The sequence below is a fragment of the Medicago sativa genome, chromosome 5 (assembly GCF_051527215.1).
Source record: "Medicago sativa cultivar Bolivia chromosome 5, Bolivia_mono, whole genome shotgun sequence".
NCBI classification, from domain to species: Eukaryota; Viridiplantae; Streptophyta; class Magnoliopsida; order Fabales; family Fabaceae; genus Medicago; species Medicago sativa.
This window is the reverse complement of record NC_140753.1, coordinates 48,220,787-48,237,051: the sequence shown is the minus strand read 5'-3', so window position 1 is coordinate 48,237,051 and position 16,265 is coordinate 48,220,787. Positions and strand designations below refer to the sequence as shown.

At 34.9% G+C, this 16,265-nt stretch overlaps 2 protein-coding genes and 2 pseudogenes across 2 annotated transcripts; all 4 read left to right on the top strand.

Moving 5' to 3' along the window:
* Window positions 1-236: 236 nt before the first annotated feature.
* LOC146922574 (uncharacterized) lies at window positions 237-4,004 on the top strand (annotated as a pseudogene).
* Window positions 4,005-4,571: 567 nt separating this feature from the next.
* Window positions 4,572-5,580, top strand: LOC146922573 (uncharacterized; annotated as a pseudogene).
* Window positions 5,581-8,029: 2,449 nt separating this feature from the next.
* LOC146922572 (uncharacterized) lies at window positions 8,030-10,728 on the top strand. The gene is made up of 3 exons (XM_085715436.1): window positions 8,030-8,054; window positions 9,806-9,994; window positions 10,084-10,728. Exons 2-3 carry the CDS (start codon window positions 9,836-9,838, stop codon window positions 10,513-10,515), a joined length of 591 nt encoding a protein of 196 aa, XP_085571562.1. The 5' UTR covers window positions 8,030-8,054; window positions 9,806-9,835; the 3' UTR covers window positions 10,516-10,728.
* A 1,125-nt stretch (window positions 10,729-11,853) lies between these two features.
* On the top strand, window positions 11,854-13,635 carry LOC146922571 (uncharacterized). Its single transcript, XM_085711566.1, has 5 exons — window positions 11,854-11,875; window positions 12,481-12,579; window positions 12,668-12,725; window positions 13,005-13,094; window positions 13,182-13,635. Exons 1-5 carry the CDS (start codon window positions 11,854-11,856, stop codon window positions 13,633-13,635), a joined length of 723 nt encoding a protein of 240 aa, XP_085567692.1.
* The last annotated feature ends 2,630 nt before the right edge of the window (window positions 13,636-16,265 follow it).

Genomic DNA, 16,265 nt, shown 5'->3' with positions numbered 1-16,265 from the left:
TTTGTTTGGTATTACATGTGAATCTTGGTGGCCAAGCAATATTTGTTAAGCTATCGTGAAATCAATAACTCTTACAATAGAAAATAGTCTCCCTGTTACCTGTTGATCTTCGTTTTTAGTGGTCGTCGTTTTTCTTGCAATTTCTTGGCTGGGTTTAGTTGTGTTCTTGGATCCATTTTTCCTAAAGGGTTGTTAATTTGTCTCATTTTGCGACATTTTAGGGTTTTGACTGTGATATGTGCAGAGATTGTCTTTGTCTGGTACTGCGAACCAAGATACTCTAGATTTGTATTGGTTTTTGTCTTCACCATGTGGAAGATTCAAATTATTTTGTTTGTACGTGATGGTGGCACTCTTTTGTTGTTGTATGTGGTTCTGAATTCCAATCTTCTTTGCTTAGAAATTGTCTATAAGTGTCTTTGATTTTATTCATGTACCCGTTTCACCCCCGTCCCATCTTTGCTATATATATGTGTTTGCAAATGGTTTCGAGCAGGTCTCCAGTTGTGTGTCTGTTCTGTATTTGGGTAAGAGTTTGCTTTGAATTTCTTTGAATCTAGGTTTTGGATTCATTCTTGGATTTTCTCGCTAACATTGTTCCTGGTAGAGAGACCTGGAGGATCAAGGTGCGTGTCCTCAGGATGTAGGAGGTTCCAGCGTTTCTGAAGCCTGATGAGACTAACTCGCTGGAGATGGTGTTGATCGATCAAAAGGTATTTTGTTCATTTTGCTTTGTTTATGTTGTGATGGTGTGTTGGTTATAAGAATTGATGTGTTGCTTTGATTTCCGATTTGTTATGTAACCTAAAAACTGTGTGGTTTGTTGTGCTAGGGTGCCAAGATTCACGCAACCACGAGGAAACAACTGTTGTATGTGTTCCAAAAGAAGCTTGTTGAGGGGGAGGTTTACAAGATGTCATACTTTTCTGTTGCCCTAGGATACGGTGCATACCGTACTACAATTCATCCTTACAAGTTGATCTTCCAGATGAAGACAGAGGTTGAGAGGGCTGAGAGTTCGATGATCCCACAGTATGGTCTGTCAATTACCAAGATTGGTGAAGTTTATGCTCACATTGCTGATCATGATTATTTGGTTGGTGAGTAATGAAGATTTTTCTTTGGTTTTGTGTAGTTTTGTTTCCTGTCCTTCATGAATATGGTTGTCTTTTGTGTAGATGTTATTGGTTTTATGACTGGAATATCTGTCGAGCGAGAGTATGTCAGGGATGGCAAGGTGACCAAGATTATCCTTTTTGAGCTAACTGATGACCGGTTGCCTCTTTGCTCCATGTATTATTTTATTTTTTTGAGTTTGTTCATTTCACGTATGATACCTACTTTTGATATTTGTTTTGTTGTTTTGTTTTTATTTTATGCAGTGGTAAGGTTGAGTGTGCTTTGTTTCGTAGTTCTGTTGAATCCCTTCAAAAGATGATGAGAAATTATGTTGAGGGCTTGCCTGTAGTTGTGGTTCAGTTTGCTAAGATTAAGATTTTCATAGGTTTTTCCTGTTGTGTGATTTGGTTAAATTGCTTAATTATGCATTTGCAATAATCATTAAGTTATTTATTCTTTTTATTTGCAGATGGGGTGTCCATCCAAAATGTGATGAGTACCACCAAGATTTGGCTTAATCCTCCTATGGAAAAGGCTGTGAGATTTAGAGAGGGGTGCGTTGAAATAGTATAAAACGTGACCGATTTGCTAGCATAATTTTTATGCAATTGTTATCTTCTTTTTATGTATTCACGTTAGTATTGGTTATTTGGAGAGATGTGTTTCTCTTAAAATAAAACAATATTTGGTGACAGTCTTTACATCTCAGTTGATTTAGTTGTCACATTTATAATTGAACATATCATTTGGTGATGCATACTAGGTTAGAGCTTGCAGCAATGAAATCAATTATTTCCTATATTGTGACTGCAAAACAGAGACATTGTTTTCAGTGTTTAATAGAGTTTAGAGCCTCGTCCTATCTTTGAAGCAATTGTGAAGTACAGTAGAAACTCTTTAATTTAATACTCGATAAATTAATAAACTCTCTAAAATAATAAATTTGTCCGGTCCCGACTTGGGCCAATGTAAAAAATTGAAAAACTCGATAAAATAATAAGATAATGATTTTTCGGGAGATCCCTTTATAATTTTCGGTCCCAAGAAAATCATAAATTATTAATTCATAGAAACTGAGAAAAAATATATTAAGAATACATTGAACACATTTGTTCCTCTTGTTTACATTTACTGTACTTCAAAAGTCATTATTGATTTCCAATGCATATGAACACCGTAGTTACTAATTTACGTTGAGTCCCAAGGTTCGCTGCAACGTAATTCTAAGAGGCATAGACTAATTTGCCTTTTTGTTTGGTATGTACAGTATAATTACTTAAAAACTCTTTAAATTAATAATTATTAATTTATCGATAAATTAATAACTCTCTAAATTAATAAATTTCTCCGGTCCTGACATTATTAATTTACAGAGTTTTAACTGTATATAGTTGCTGATGGTTGATGATATTCATTATTTTTATATTTTTGCTTTTGATCACTTGGTTCTTGGCTGTAGTGTTGCTATTCATGGTGTTGAGCCATCTGCTCATGTGCCTGCGCTTGGTCCTTGCATTAGGCCTTTTTTTTTGGGAGGATTTATTGCAGTTGTATCCGAGGAAAATAATATCTGGTCTTAATGAGCTCGTGGATGATGAGACTTTTGTTGTTTTTGCTACCAGTGAAGGTTTGGTTGAAGGAAAGGATTGGCGGTCTCCAACCTGTAGGTGTCACAGGAGTGTTACAGCTAATTCTGGTGCATACTATTGCAAAGGATGTGTGAAGCATGTTTTTCATATGGTGCCAAGGTTTGATGTCTCTTGATCCACATGTTTGTAGCTAGGTTTATCTGTTGTTCTGAATTGTATTTGTTGGTGTGTAATGTGATAGGTATAAGGCTAAGGTTATTGTGGGTGATGAAACTGGTGATGCTGTGTTTGTTGTGTTTGATGGTGACATGCAATCCCTCCTTGGTGTACAATGTAGTACCTTAGTGTCTGCAGCCAAGGTATTTGTAGTGGATAATGTTTGTCATTTTTTTTTCTTTTAATTCTTTTATGTGTTGGTCTTTGTGTGGGTATTATGACGATTCCTTGATTTATATTGAGTGTCTACCAGCCTGAGAATGGTGGATTTTATCCAGCTGAGATGACAGAGCTAAAGGGCAAGAGTATGTTGTTTAAGGTCGAGAGGAATGCTTCTATGAGTGTCATGTATGATGGATTGTTTAGGGTCAAGAGGGTTTGCCTTGATCAAGCTATTATTTCTGAATTTGCAGAAACTGTGGAGGATTTCCCACCTGAGAAGGTTTATATGCCTGTATTTGTTGTATATGCTAAAACTTTCTTCCAGATGCATGTTGTTTTTTCGTTGGCATTTTCCATGATTGGATTTTAATAGTCTCGGATTCATTGACTGTTTGGGCAGGATAGATTGGTTGATTTTGATGGCGATCAAGATTATTTGGGTGAAAATGTTGAGGTTGTTCAGGAGACACAAGAGGTTGTTATTGCAGCCAACGTTGTTGCCCAGACTCAATCTCTTAGATAAAGCCCTGTGAAGTTTTAGAATGTTGCTGCTGATGTTGAGGTTGTTGTGTGTTGTTGTTCCTATTATGTAATATGATGTAATTGTGCAGTAGAAATATCATTTTACTTATTGTTTGGTGGGTATGTAAATTGTTTTCAATTGTTTTTCGTTTCGTTCTGCATAAGGTTGCCTGCCCTGGTCTTGGTGGTGGCCCAATTCATCTGGGTGATGATCTTAGTTGCATTGATCGTGAGAGTTTACCCGGTGTTGAGGGTTCACGGAATAAATGTTCACTTAAAAGTGTTAGGAGAAATTTGGCTGAGGATTTTGATTGTGCTGCTGATAAAGGATGTGGTGCTATCACTCATCTTACCAAACGTATTGTCAAGGGTGTCAAGAAAAGCTATAAAAAGTAATTTCACTTGGTGGTGCCTTTGCACTCTTTGATTAGTGTTCTGTTCAATAAGACTGGTTTCACTGATATTATGTTGTTCTCTCGCTGGTTGTGGTGTTATGTATCATGTTCATTTGTGCTTGTCCTATATGAGAGGTAATGTAATATGTAATGTTGTATGGTGGTTTGTCTGGCTGGTCATGTATGTCCTTGGGTCAGTTTTGTCAAGTTAATTTTGATTGTAATATTTGTGTTGTTCTTTGCATTGGATAATGCATATTATTAGTTTTAATAACTGTTTTGTTAATTTCCCCTCCGAATGGCAGTTGTATTTAAATTGTGTTTTACATTTTTGAATAACTATCACAAACAGTGCATGTAACGATCATAAAAACGGTAACAGCTATGCTACAGTATCCGACACTTTTTAAAATCATTTCTATTAATATCCCAATCTTATTGATGTCTTTTGCATTATTCTCGGACTTACTCTATACATTCTCAAGATGTCCAAGTCTTTTCTTATACCTATAACTTTAATTGTGGTTATTCTTTTTCTTATTCTTTTTCTTATACTTATTTCTGTAATATGAAAGCTCGTCTTAGATTTTGTTTGTCCATGTTGGAGGAAAGTAGCATTCCATATGAGCCAAAGTTTAAGTCAATGTACAATTTTGTCCACATAGATGAAAAATGGTTCTATGTGACTAAAAAATCTCAGAATTATTACCTTCTTGCATATGAGGATGATCCATATCGTCCGTGCAAAATCAAAAAATTTCTCATGAAGGTCGTGTTTTTAGTTGTAATGGCTAGACCTAGGTTTGATTCTGTAGGTCCTGAGACATGGTCGGGAAAAATTGGAGTGTGGCCTCTAGTTGAAAAAGTGCCTGCAAAAAGGTCTAGTGTCAATAGACCAGCAGGGACACTCTAAACAAAACCAATTGGTTCTATCACTAGAGAAGTTAATCGAACATACTTAATAGACAAGGTTTTAACGACCATCAAAGAAAAAGTACCACCAGAATACGCATCAGAAACATTTTACATACAACAAGATAATGCACCATGTCATGTTTATGTAGATGACAAAGAATTTAAAGCAGCAGCTTCTAACATTCGTTTGATTAACCAACCGCCTAATTCTCCTGATTTGAATGTCTTGGATTTTGGATTTTTTGCAGCCATTCAAGCATTACTACAGAAGAAAGTGACCAGGACGGTTGATGAACTTATTCAAGCAGTGCAAACTTGATTTGATGAATTTTCTAGTGTGGATTCAAACAAAATATTTCTCACACTTCAGTCCTGCATGATTGAAATCATGAAGGTTAAAGGATCCAATAAATACAAAACTCCTCACATGAAGAAAGATATAATACTTAGACAAGCTACGCTACCCACTACACTAAACTGCGATCAAGAATTAGTTGCTGAAATTAGTGAAATATTGCATGGTGTGGAGTGAGTGACTTGTGGAGTTCAAGAATTATTCGTGTCTCGCAGCCATTTTTGTGTTTTACGCATCGTACGTGTAGTATTTTTTTCTCATGTCTCGTAGCCATTTTGTGTTTTAAGCATTGTACGTGGACTATTTTATTCAACATAAAGCAGTTTTGTTTTTGGTGATAGAAACTTTTTTAGCTATTATTTTATGAAAGGCCAGATAAAAAGAAATATTAAAGAAACCGATTGGCGTGCAACTTAAAAAGAGACCTTCACGATGTTAAAAAGTTGTGGCTAGTACATCACGTTGAATATTAAAAGCTTACTCCAAATTTTTAATGTAAGCTAGTACATCAATGGATAAAGACAAAAAATAAAAATTCAGTAGCAAGTTGTAGTTTTTCTTATCATTGTCGAACACAATCAAGGTAACCCATTTATATAAATCTTCAACAGATCATCAACCCCTTTCCTTAACTCTACATTTTTATGAATCCCATCCTCTTCATTGTCATGGTTTGCCAACTCCTCTTCAATCTCATTTTCAACATTCAGCATGTCATTGGGCAATTTGTTTAGATCCGAATCACCTTCAGCATCACATTCAGGTTGGTTAGAAACTTCATTAATATCATCACCTTCAACAGCACCTTCATCTTCATTAGGAATTTTATTAAGATCAAAGTTGTGTTTGAAGTTTCTTTCTCCACCTTCAACATGATGGTGAGAATTCACTTCACACTCAACATCTTGAACGTGTCCAGCCTCCCTATCTTTCTCTATAGTCTTCAACAATGCGATTTAGTAGATCCTCAGAATCTGATTCAATTCCCAAACTAAATGATGGTCCTTCTATAGCCATTTTCTTAGATGTTCCTTCTATAGCCATTTTTTTAAATTATGCAGAAGAATAGAAACACTAAAACAACCTTTTTATAAGAAAGCATTTGGGGGCTTGTGGAATTAATTGCTTCGTGAAGTTACATAGGGAGAGGGAGTATTCAAAGAGGCACTTCATATTTCAAGAAGCTACTTCAATTAATACGTATGCAAATTGGAGAATTAAACCATGGGCATATTTGGTATACTATATTTAAATATGAGGAAAAAAGTCAATTTTCCTTATATTTTGTTACAACTAAGATAGTTGAATTTTGCTTATATTTTGATACGGAGGGAGTACTTATTTGGTTCCATAATTTGAGAATGGGTAGGGTTGCTGATTTTGTTGGAGGCCAGAAAATAACAAAGTTGAATGGTTTTCTATCTTCAAATAAAGAAGGTGTTTGCATTGTTATTGCTTGCTACTTAGGAGTTGAAGAAGGAGTTGATATATGGCTTTCTGAGAATGCTACTCGCTTTGATCTTAGGTATTCCCATTTTCTCATATTTTTTTATTATTATGTTACAAGCGTACTTTGATTCCATTATATAATTGTTATTATTGTATTTTTTTTTATTTTTAGTTGTAGGTTTAGACTGAAGATAAGGGTTGGGGATAACGAGAAAGAGATTACTTTCCTTCTTAGGGATGATTTTGTGATGATGGTTGCCCCTCATACTTGCGATCTGTTGATATCTGTCATACCCCAATTTTTGACCTAAGGTCCCACTGACACGCGTCACGCGACCCTGATCAGTCCCAGACATTTCGGTGAAAAATTCGGCAGAGAGGTATTTTAAAATACCTCATAATTTGTTCCGAGTCGGGCTCTCTTCGCTCATTTTTTTTATTTTTTAATTTAATTTAATTTCCATCTTTTATTCTAATTTTAAATCAATTAATTGTAATTAGTCTATTTTTTATTTATTTTAGATAAGTCATTCATTTTTATTTTTTTATTTATTTGAATTAATTAATTACTTATTTTAAGTCAAAAATTCCAAAAATATATGCATAGTCATCCTTTTCTTTTATTTTCTTTATTATTTGTATTATTATTTATTTTTAGTCCAATCCAAATCTGCATAGTTTTTTTTTTATTATTATTATTTTTATCTGTCATTTTCATTATTTCTTTTTTTATTATTTGATAAAAGCTAAAAAAACATGCATATTTATCCTTTATTTTATTTTTATTTGATAAGTTCAAAAATTGTTCCAAAAAAGGGGTCTAAGTTCACGTTCAAGCTGACACGCGCACTCATCTAACAAACTCATCCAGAGTTCGTCCGTGCCAATCCAAGCAATTCGTCCAAATTCATGCGCGTTTTCCTTCTCATCAATCCAGCAACAACTTCTTTCGTTTTCTCCTCCCCAAGTCACGATTCTTCTGCAGGTTTTCAACAAACCCAAACCCACAATCCTCACACTATAAATACTTAAACCTGCACACACAGAAAAACACACAGAACACGCACGAAAAAACCAGCGAAGACGCAGAAACGAGTAGAGACACCGAGGAGTTCGGAAGCCAGACCGGTCACGCACAGCAATCGTCATCAAACCGCAAGCATCCTCACCGTCGCACCAACTCAGTCAATCCGCACCGCAAACATCACGGCCACCACACAAGGTCTTCAAGCCGTCACCATCAAGGACCCTCAGCCGTAACAAACATCCGAACCGGTGGAAAGGAAGCATATTCGCATAGCACAGATCCGAGACATTCATCAAATCAAAAAGGTAGTTCATTCTCTTCTCTCTTCTCCTAGGCTTAAAGAGGTTAGGTTCAATTTTTTTTTTAGATTTTAGGGTAGAACGAAAATCAAAAATAGCGGCGGCGCCACCATCCAAGGCGGCTAACCGCCGCGCTGTTTTGCCCCGCCGCCACCCTCCATCTGTTCGAAAAAGAAAGAAGAAAAGAAACAGAATAAGAAGATGAGGGAAATCAAAGAGAGACGATGGCATATGAGAGATAGAGAGAGAGAGAGAGAGAGAGAGAGAGAGAAAGTCTGTAAGAAATGAGAGGAATTAGGGTTACAGCCTTTATATAGGCTTCCCTGTTCCTATGTGGGTAGGTCTACGACCTTCTCATACACCCTCACCTCCCCATCCTTTGATTTTAAATCTTGTGGCCACTGAAACCTCCCTCCTAATCAAATTCAGGCCGTCTGATTAATCAGACGGCCAGTTTCAAGTCCTCAAACCCACGACCCGACCCAGTTTGCGACCCGACCGGTCCAATCTAACAGTCCAGCGCCCCCTTTCCATTCAGGGCCCAACTTCATGCTTTTTTAATTATCACACCTCCCTGTTGTACTTCCGACACCCTTATGCATCTTTTTATTTTTTTTTATTCATGCATTTTTAATCTTTCTTGCATTGTTAGTTTCTTAAATTAGGTTGCACATGCATTACTCATTGATTTATTTATATTTTATTTTATGTCATTCGTTATTTATTATGTAAAATTTAAATTGCATATTAGGTTTAGACATAAATAGTTCATGCATTTGCATATTTTATTTTAGTCATTTCTAAAATCATTAGAATGTATAGTAGGCTTAATGTAATTTACTTATTTTTGTTTTGCACATAGCTTAGAATGTAAAAATAGGTTTTCATGTAATTTATTTATTTTTCTGCAGACCTTAGAATGTATTAATAGGTTTTTTGTAATAGCTTAGGTGCATGTGTGCGTGTGTGTGTATGCCTCCATATCTCTTGCTAGATTAGGTTAACGGTCCTTGTGGTGGTCCAACGCTACTATAAGGTACCTACGTGTTTATATTTTATGCTCCGTTAGTTTATCATTCAAAAAACAACAAAAACCACAAAAAATATTTTTTTAAACAAACCTTGATCTTAAATCAAGTGACGTTTTTTATTTTTTTTCTTAATCAAATGTCAATCAAACTTAACTTATCTTGAGCCCATTTTTCAAATATTAAAAAATACAAACCAATCCCATTTTTGCCACTTTGGCTTATTTTCATTTCAAAACATTTTTCAAAACTAATAAAAAACACAAAACCAATCAAACGTCTTTTTTTTAACCACGAACTACGTGATTTTGATCCCTCACGGGTACGTAGGCAGAGGACACTCGTCCTTTCAAATCAATAAAATGTAGATAATTAGGTCCTCTTTTTTTAATCACTTAAAATTCCTTTTTTCAAAATAAGCAAGTTATAGCACATTATTTAAATAAAACTAAAAGGTTCCCGTAGAGTACTGCGGACATAAAGGGTGCTAACACCTTCCCTTTATGTAACCAACCCCCGGACCCCCAATTTAAATAAATTTTTTCACAGTCGTGAAATAAAATAGTGAGTCAAAAGCTAATCAAATAGCCTTGATCTCCAAAAAATGACGCGACAATATCAATGGTAGGTTTTATGCATTATACAATGCAAGTGGTGTTTTTTGAAGATGGTTATGTTTTGTTTTGATGTTGTGTTTGGGTTTGGTTAAGTTATGGTGTTTTTTTGTAGGATGAAGGGTCTTCTTTGTATCTTTTTGAGATGGAAGATTATTTTGGGGATCCTGTTCTTTTCAAGGTAAACAAGAAGATGAAGGAGGGTCATGATTCAGGTATGGCCTATGTGATTGAAGATCTTTTTGTTGATCCAGCCTTGATGAATATATGGGTAAACCCGCTTCATTCTGCTTATGGTTGTGATGTAAGTGTTTGCTAGATATCTTTCTATTTGCTCGGTAATTAATGTCAAGTAGGAGTGGTGTGGTGACTTGAGTTGTTCCTTTCTTACAGGGACAACCTCAACATTTTGAGGGCGATCACGATGTTGAGTCTCCTAATGATGCAGCTGATTCATGTTTTGAGGCTAATCACGGTATTGAATCTCCTCATGTTGCAGCTGATTCATGTTTTAAGGCTAATCAGATTGATGGTCCTCCCTACCATCCAATTGATTACTGTGTAGAAGTTATTCAGGTTGTTGACTCTCTTCATAATACCTTTGATTGCTCTACCTCTATTGGTATAGTTGTGGAGGAAGGAGGAGACTCCAGTGTGGTTAGAGGAGATGCTGGTGGGGAGGTAAAACATGGTGTTAAGAGGAGATTCATGGATGCTTATGAGGAGATTGATGGCGTTGAATCATTTATTCATGTGACAAGTGGAAGGATTACTGAAGATGAATTATTTAAATTTGTGTTGGTACTTTGTGTTATTGTAATATGAATTGATCTCACGTGGGGCTATTATTTCTTTTCCGTTTAAGACTTATGTTATGTGCACGTGTGTGCTTCCGTTTGTGTTGTTGTGCTCTTTAGAGTGAAATAAGTCGTGTGGGATCCTTGGTGTTGTAATATGTTAATAAAATTATTCATGTGCTATCTCTCTTTGAGTGGTGTATCACTGATTTTATAATAGGGAAGTTGGTTTTTTTTTTGTGGCATATTTTCATGGTTGGATATCTTTGTACTAAGTAGGTTTGTATTCTTTTGCTTTTGCTGCACTTTTTGTCTCCATTTAAGTCAATCTAGAGACTACGATGTTTATTTTTGTTCTTTTGTTGGCAGTGCTATCTCATGTGGAATTTTAGTTTCACTAGACATTAATATTATATAACTGTTAGATTTTATTAATTAGGTGTTCTTACCTAATATATAAGCGTTGTTAAATGGGTTATGTGGACTGTGAATATTTTAATTTAATGGAGGTTTGAATTTCTCATATCAAAATGACTAAAAAATAACTTAGATTGCAAAATCCATAGGGCCGATTTTATTATTTATATAAAGGTTAGTGTCTTTATTGGAAAGATTGATTGCATTATATTTCATTTTAATTTTTTATTCACCTTTATTTTATTATTTATATAAAGGCTCAGTGTCTTGATTATATTTTATTTTGTCATGATTGTATCGGTTGTCAAAGCTAATGATATGTCGGAGATGAGGTTTTTGGATGTGGTTCAACTTTGGTGTTTAGGATTGTGAATTTAATTTTTAGGGTCGTTTTTCTTTTGGGGTGAGTAGCGATGATGTGTGGTGTTGGTTATCGTTTTTACAGTGGCCATTTTCATGGATAAGTATGTTTTGGGTAATGGCGTGTAATTTGGTGGGTTTTGTCTTTAGAAATGTTTTTAGGGTGTTTGTTTTTCGGGTATTCCGCCTATATGCAACGTCTTTTATCGTATCCATTGTAGTCTAGATTTGTGAGGTTGTCAAAATAGATAATGTGTCGGGATTAATTTTGGGCGTTAGTGCTAGAGCTCCAAACCATGTGGTTAACACTTTTTTAAACGCATTATGTGCCCAAGCAAGTGTGAATTTTATGTGTTTAGTCCCACTGTATCCTATATATAACTAATAAAAATATAGGAACTTATGGAGCAAGTATGAAAGGCGACAACAATGTATTGGCACTATCTGAAAGGGTTCTTTAGATAAATTGGGTGTGGATGGATGATATCTTGCTTTGAATTTTTATCTTTTCCAAACGTGGTGTGACATGTCATTGTGACATGTTTCATTAACTAATATGGTATGATTATTTGTAGGAGTGGTTTACGTAATGTGTTTTGCAGCAGAGCATGGTAGGTTGTTTTGCTTCTCCTATCAATTCCAAACGAGTATAATTAGGGTGGATTGCTATACTTACATTTTGAATTTTTTAAATTGAACCATAGCCCTGTGACCGTTCCATCTTTACGTAAGCGCCAGTGAGTAACTTGATTAGTGATTGGTGTGAAATTGTTTTTATTTATTTTTTAAATTATGTAATGCAAATGCAATTTTGTGTTTTTTTAGAGTTATATAATTTATTATAATACACACTTTGTGAATTCATCTTAACTGATTGATTTATCTTTACTTTTTTATCTTTAATTTTGTCTGATTGGTTTATCGTTAATTTTGTTTCATTTTATTTGTTGGTACTAGATGTATTTAGTTAATTTTTGTTGAGGTAAATATCGGCTTTTCTTGAAAGTATCGGGTAAAATTATGGCCAAATATCTCTCATTCTCATATTATTTTTAAAGAAATGCGCGTATGATCTACATGATTTGTGTCGAAGTTAAAGAAATTGAACATAAACGATGGAGAAGATTTCATCTTAGTTTTAGTGTTGTTTCTATGTCCTCTGTATACTCCTCCCTGGAAAATCGTTTCAGTGAGTTTTACATTTTAATTTATGTAGGTTCCTCTGCGGCTCCCAGCAATGATTCACATATTTCTCATACTTGCAATAATGATGAATTTGGTTTGTTGAGTTTATTTCAAAACAGTGAAGAGCATGGTAATTAATATTTTGATATACATGTGTTTCGTTTTTGGTCATTTTACATTCAGATGTTGAGAATGTTGTTGAAATTTACATCTTTTAGAATATTTGGATATTGGTGACATGAGCACAATCTGTCAAAAATGTGGTGCCAAGGTGTGGTACGGTGAAAGGACCGAGAAACATTTTGCTGCAATCTTGCCCAAAGTTTCATTGTGTTGTATGAAGTGAATAATTAGTTTGCCTTACATGCTTGAGCCTCCTCCATTAATTAGAAATTTGTTTCTTGGGTTGGATCTGCGCAGCACCCATTTCCTCTCAAACATTAGATTATACAACAATATGTTTTCCTTTACTTTTATGGGAGGGAGAGTTGAAACTGAACGGAATAATGGATCTAATCCCCTATAGTTTGTAATATTTGGTCAAAACTATCACAGGATTGGAAGTTTGCTCCCAGGCGATGGACATAGGCCTAAGTTTTGCCAGCTTTACATATATGACACTGAGAATGAATTGGTGAATCGTTAGTCTAATTTCAAGTGAAAAAAATATCATATGTTAACGTTCTACTACTAATCAAATTCATCCCTCACATTTTTTGCTATACTGTGCAGTGATAGGTCTCATGATAATGACCTCGACCCATCGTTGGTGAGAGATTTGATGAGTTTATTCGATGAACACAGTGAGTTGGTGAAAAGCTTTAGGATGGTGCATGATTTTCGTTTAGTGAATGAGGATGTGACCATTAAGTTGCATTTATTTCGAAATAGGATGTTTGATTCACGCACATATAATGTGTCGGAGATTTCCAGAGTTGCAGCTCTAATTGTTGGAGATTTTGATGATTCAGGTGAAGGTTGGGACATTGTTGTGAAGCAAAGGGGTGGTTATTTGCAGCATATACATGAAACACATCCAAAGTACCTTCCTCTCAAGTATCCATTGTTGTTTCCGTTCGGTGAAGAGCAATACGAAGAACACATTAAGTTGACAACAAGTGGATTTGTGAAAAACTGTGTTCGTGTTTCTGTTCGAGAGTTTGTTTTGTTTCGATTGCAAGAATGAGACGTCAATGACTCGATTGTTTTGCACGGTAGGCACCTTTTCCAACAATTTGTTTTTTATTTATATTCCATGATTGAGAACCAACAACTATCCTTTATTAGAAAGAATCAAGCTAATATACGATCAATCTTTCTAAAGGGCGTTGAAGAGGCAGTTGGTTGCGGTGACTATGATGGGTCTTCGATTGGGTCAAGAGTAGTGTTGTCGGCTTGGTTCACCGGTGGAAGTAGGTATATGTTTAATAATTGCCTATGATTCTGATAATCACGTTTGGAATCCACAGAAGAAGTGTTAGTCCATGGGTAGATTGACATTTGTACCTCACAGCACTCAGGAGTTGTACTACATGAGGTTATTGTTCAATGTTCAGGTTGGTTGTACTAGTTTTGAAGACATAAGAACTGTTGATGGACATGTTTTTGATTCTTAATGCGAGGCTTGCGGTGCCTTAGGTTTGTTGGCTAATGACTGAAAATTTATTGATGCTATTGCTAAGCTGGCATTGATGTGTTCCGGTTCTTATGTTCGGAAAACATTTGCAAATTTTTTGTTGTGTTTTTCACTCAGTGATCCGCAAAATATTTGGGAGCAGACGTGGGAGACATTGGCAGATAGTATATTGTATGAGAGAAGAAGGTTGCTAAATTCTCCAGGTAAGAGCTCCTCATAGTAGAAAATATAACATTTTATTGGATATGAATGTATGTACACTATGTTATGGGTAATTTGTTTTTATTTGTGATTTTCTTAAAATACATTTTTGCAGATTTGACTATTTCATCTGATGATTTGAACAACTGTGTTTGATTGAAATTGATAAAATTCTTCGATCCAATGGGAAGTCCCTTGAAGATTTGGAATGCATGCCCCGACTTGATAACCCTGTTGTCTAACCGTACAATAATATTTATTGGCCAATGAATTGTTGTATGACTCTATTGAAATGTTGTCAAAGCACATTGACTCTATTGAAATGTTGCAATGACCATTAACAAGATTCCGGGGCAAACGCTGTCCAAGGCCTGTTTTTACACATGGTCAACTATAAGTTGTTGTGTCTCGTGCGAAGACTAGGAGAGGGTTATAGATATTGATCACAGATGATAGTGGCCAACCATCGAATTGAACCACCAATGTTGTTTACCATGAAGTCTTTCAAAAGATTTAGTGCCCCATGATTAGATATGTGCAAGGGTTTGTGATTCGCTGTTGTTTATTTGTTTTTTTATATCTACTAATCTAAGAATAAGCTGATTTGTAAGCGATGATGAATGCATCGAAGTACTCTGTCTATTGTTTACATTTGTAATTTGTAGTACTCATATATGTATTTCCACGCTTCCTTCTCAATCGTATGTGTATGTGACTCTATGTAGTATGTGTATGTGACTCTATGTAAAATCTAAAATTGTGCGAAGGACCTGTATGCATAATAATATTTTGTGTTGTAGGTTTTATTTATCAGTATTGTGTTCGCGTTTCAGTATATTTCGTTTTTATTATGCAGTGAAACAATTTGACGAAAAACAGGGCTTTAATGTTGTGTGAACCGCCCAGTGTAACCGGCCCAATGGGATAGGATAACGTGAAATCACTTGGATATGCATTCTTTTCTTTTGTCCTTTCTTCTACCATATTCGACCATATAGTGTCACAATTTTTTAATAGGATAAGGTAATAAAACCATTTTTTATTAAGTGAACAAAATATCGTTCAAAAAAAATTGAGAGAACAAACTAATGAGACAAGCACATTAAAGCTTTCCAAACTAATGAGACCATATAGTGTTACATTTATAGTGTTTTCAAAACTTATTATTCTTTAATTACAAGATCACAACAAACACAATTTATTATTTCTTGGTGCAATGTGCTTATATATATATATATATATATATATATATATATATATATATAACAAAATTTGATTTTAACCGTGAGACACTTGCTCTTGGCATTTGAGAATTTCTAGCTTTAACAATATTTTCAAAATTTATTATTCTACAATTGCAAATTATGACATACACAAGACTAGTATGCACATACTTATTTTATTCTTATTTGATTGGAGTTGGTTTTAGTTGGAATTGAGTTTCAAGCTTCAAACACTAAGAATCTATTCAAACAATCATCCTCATTGGTAATTCTTAGTTGCTTTTGAAAGATTACGTTTTTGTCGTATTTAACTGCAAGTGTTTTTTTTTTTTGCAGAATTTTGCCTACAAGTTTCAAAGGATATGGCGTTGAATTCTTGCATTAATTTGTTTTCTTTCTTCAGGATCTTGCTAGATTTTAGGGTCCTTCTAAACATATGACACAGTGTGTCAAACTGTAAGTCCGTCATTGGTAAAAGCAAGTGTATTGTGTCCTTTATTGCTCATCTTATTATGCTTCTTAAACTTCGTTATGAGTATGGATAATATCATTAGATTCATCTGTCGAACACTCAGAAATTCATATGTGGTATGACAATGACATAAGGTCTTAATCCAATTGAAATGACATAAATAATACTAAATAAGAATTGAAATGGCAGTGACATAAGGTACTAATTGAATTGCACTGGTGATGATGTTATGATATATTTGGAAAGTTTAATTTAAATGTTAACAAACACAGCTTCAAGGCTGC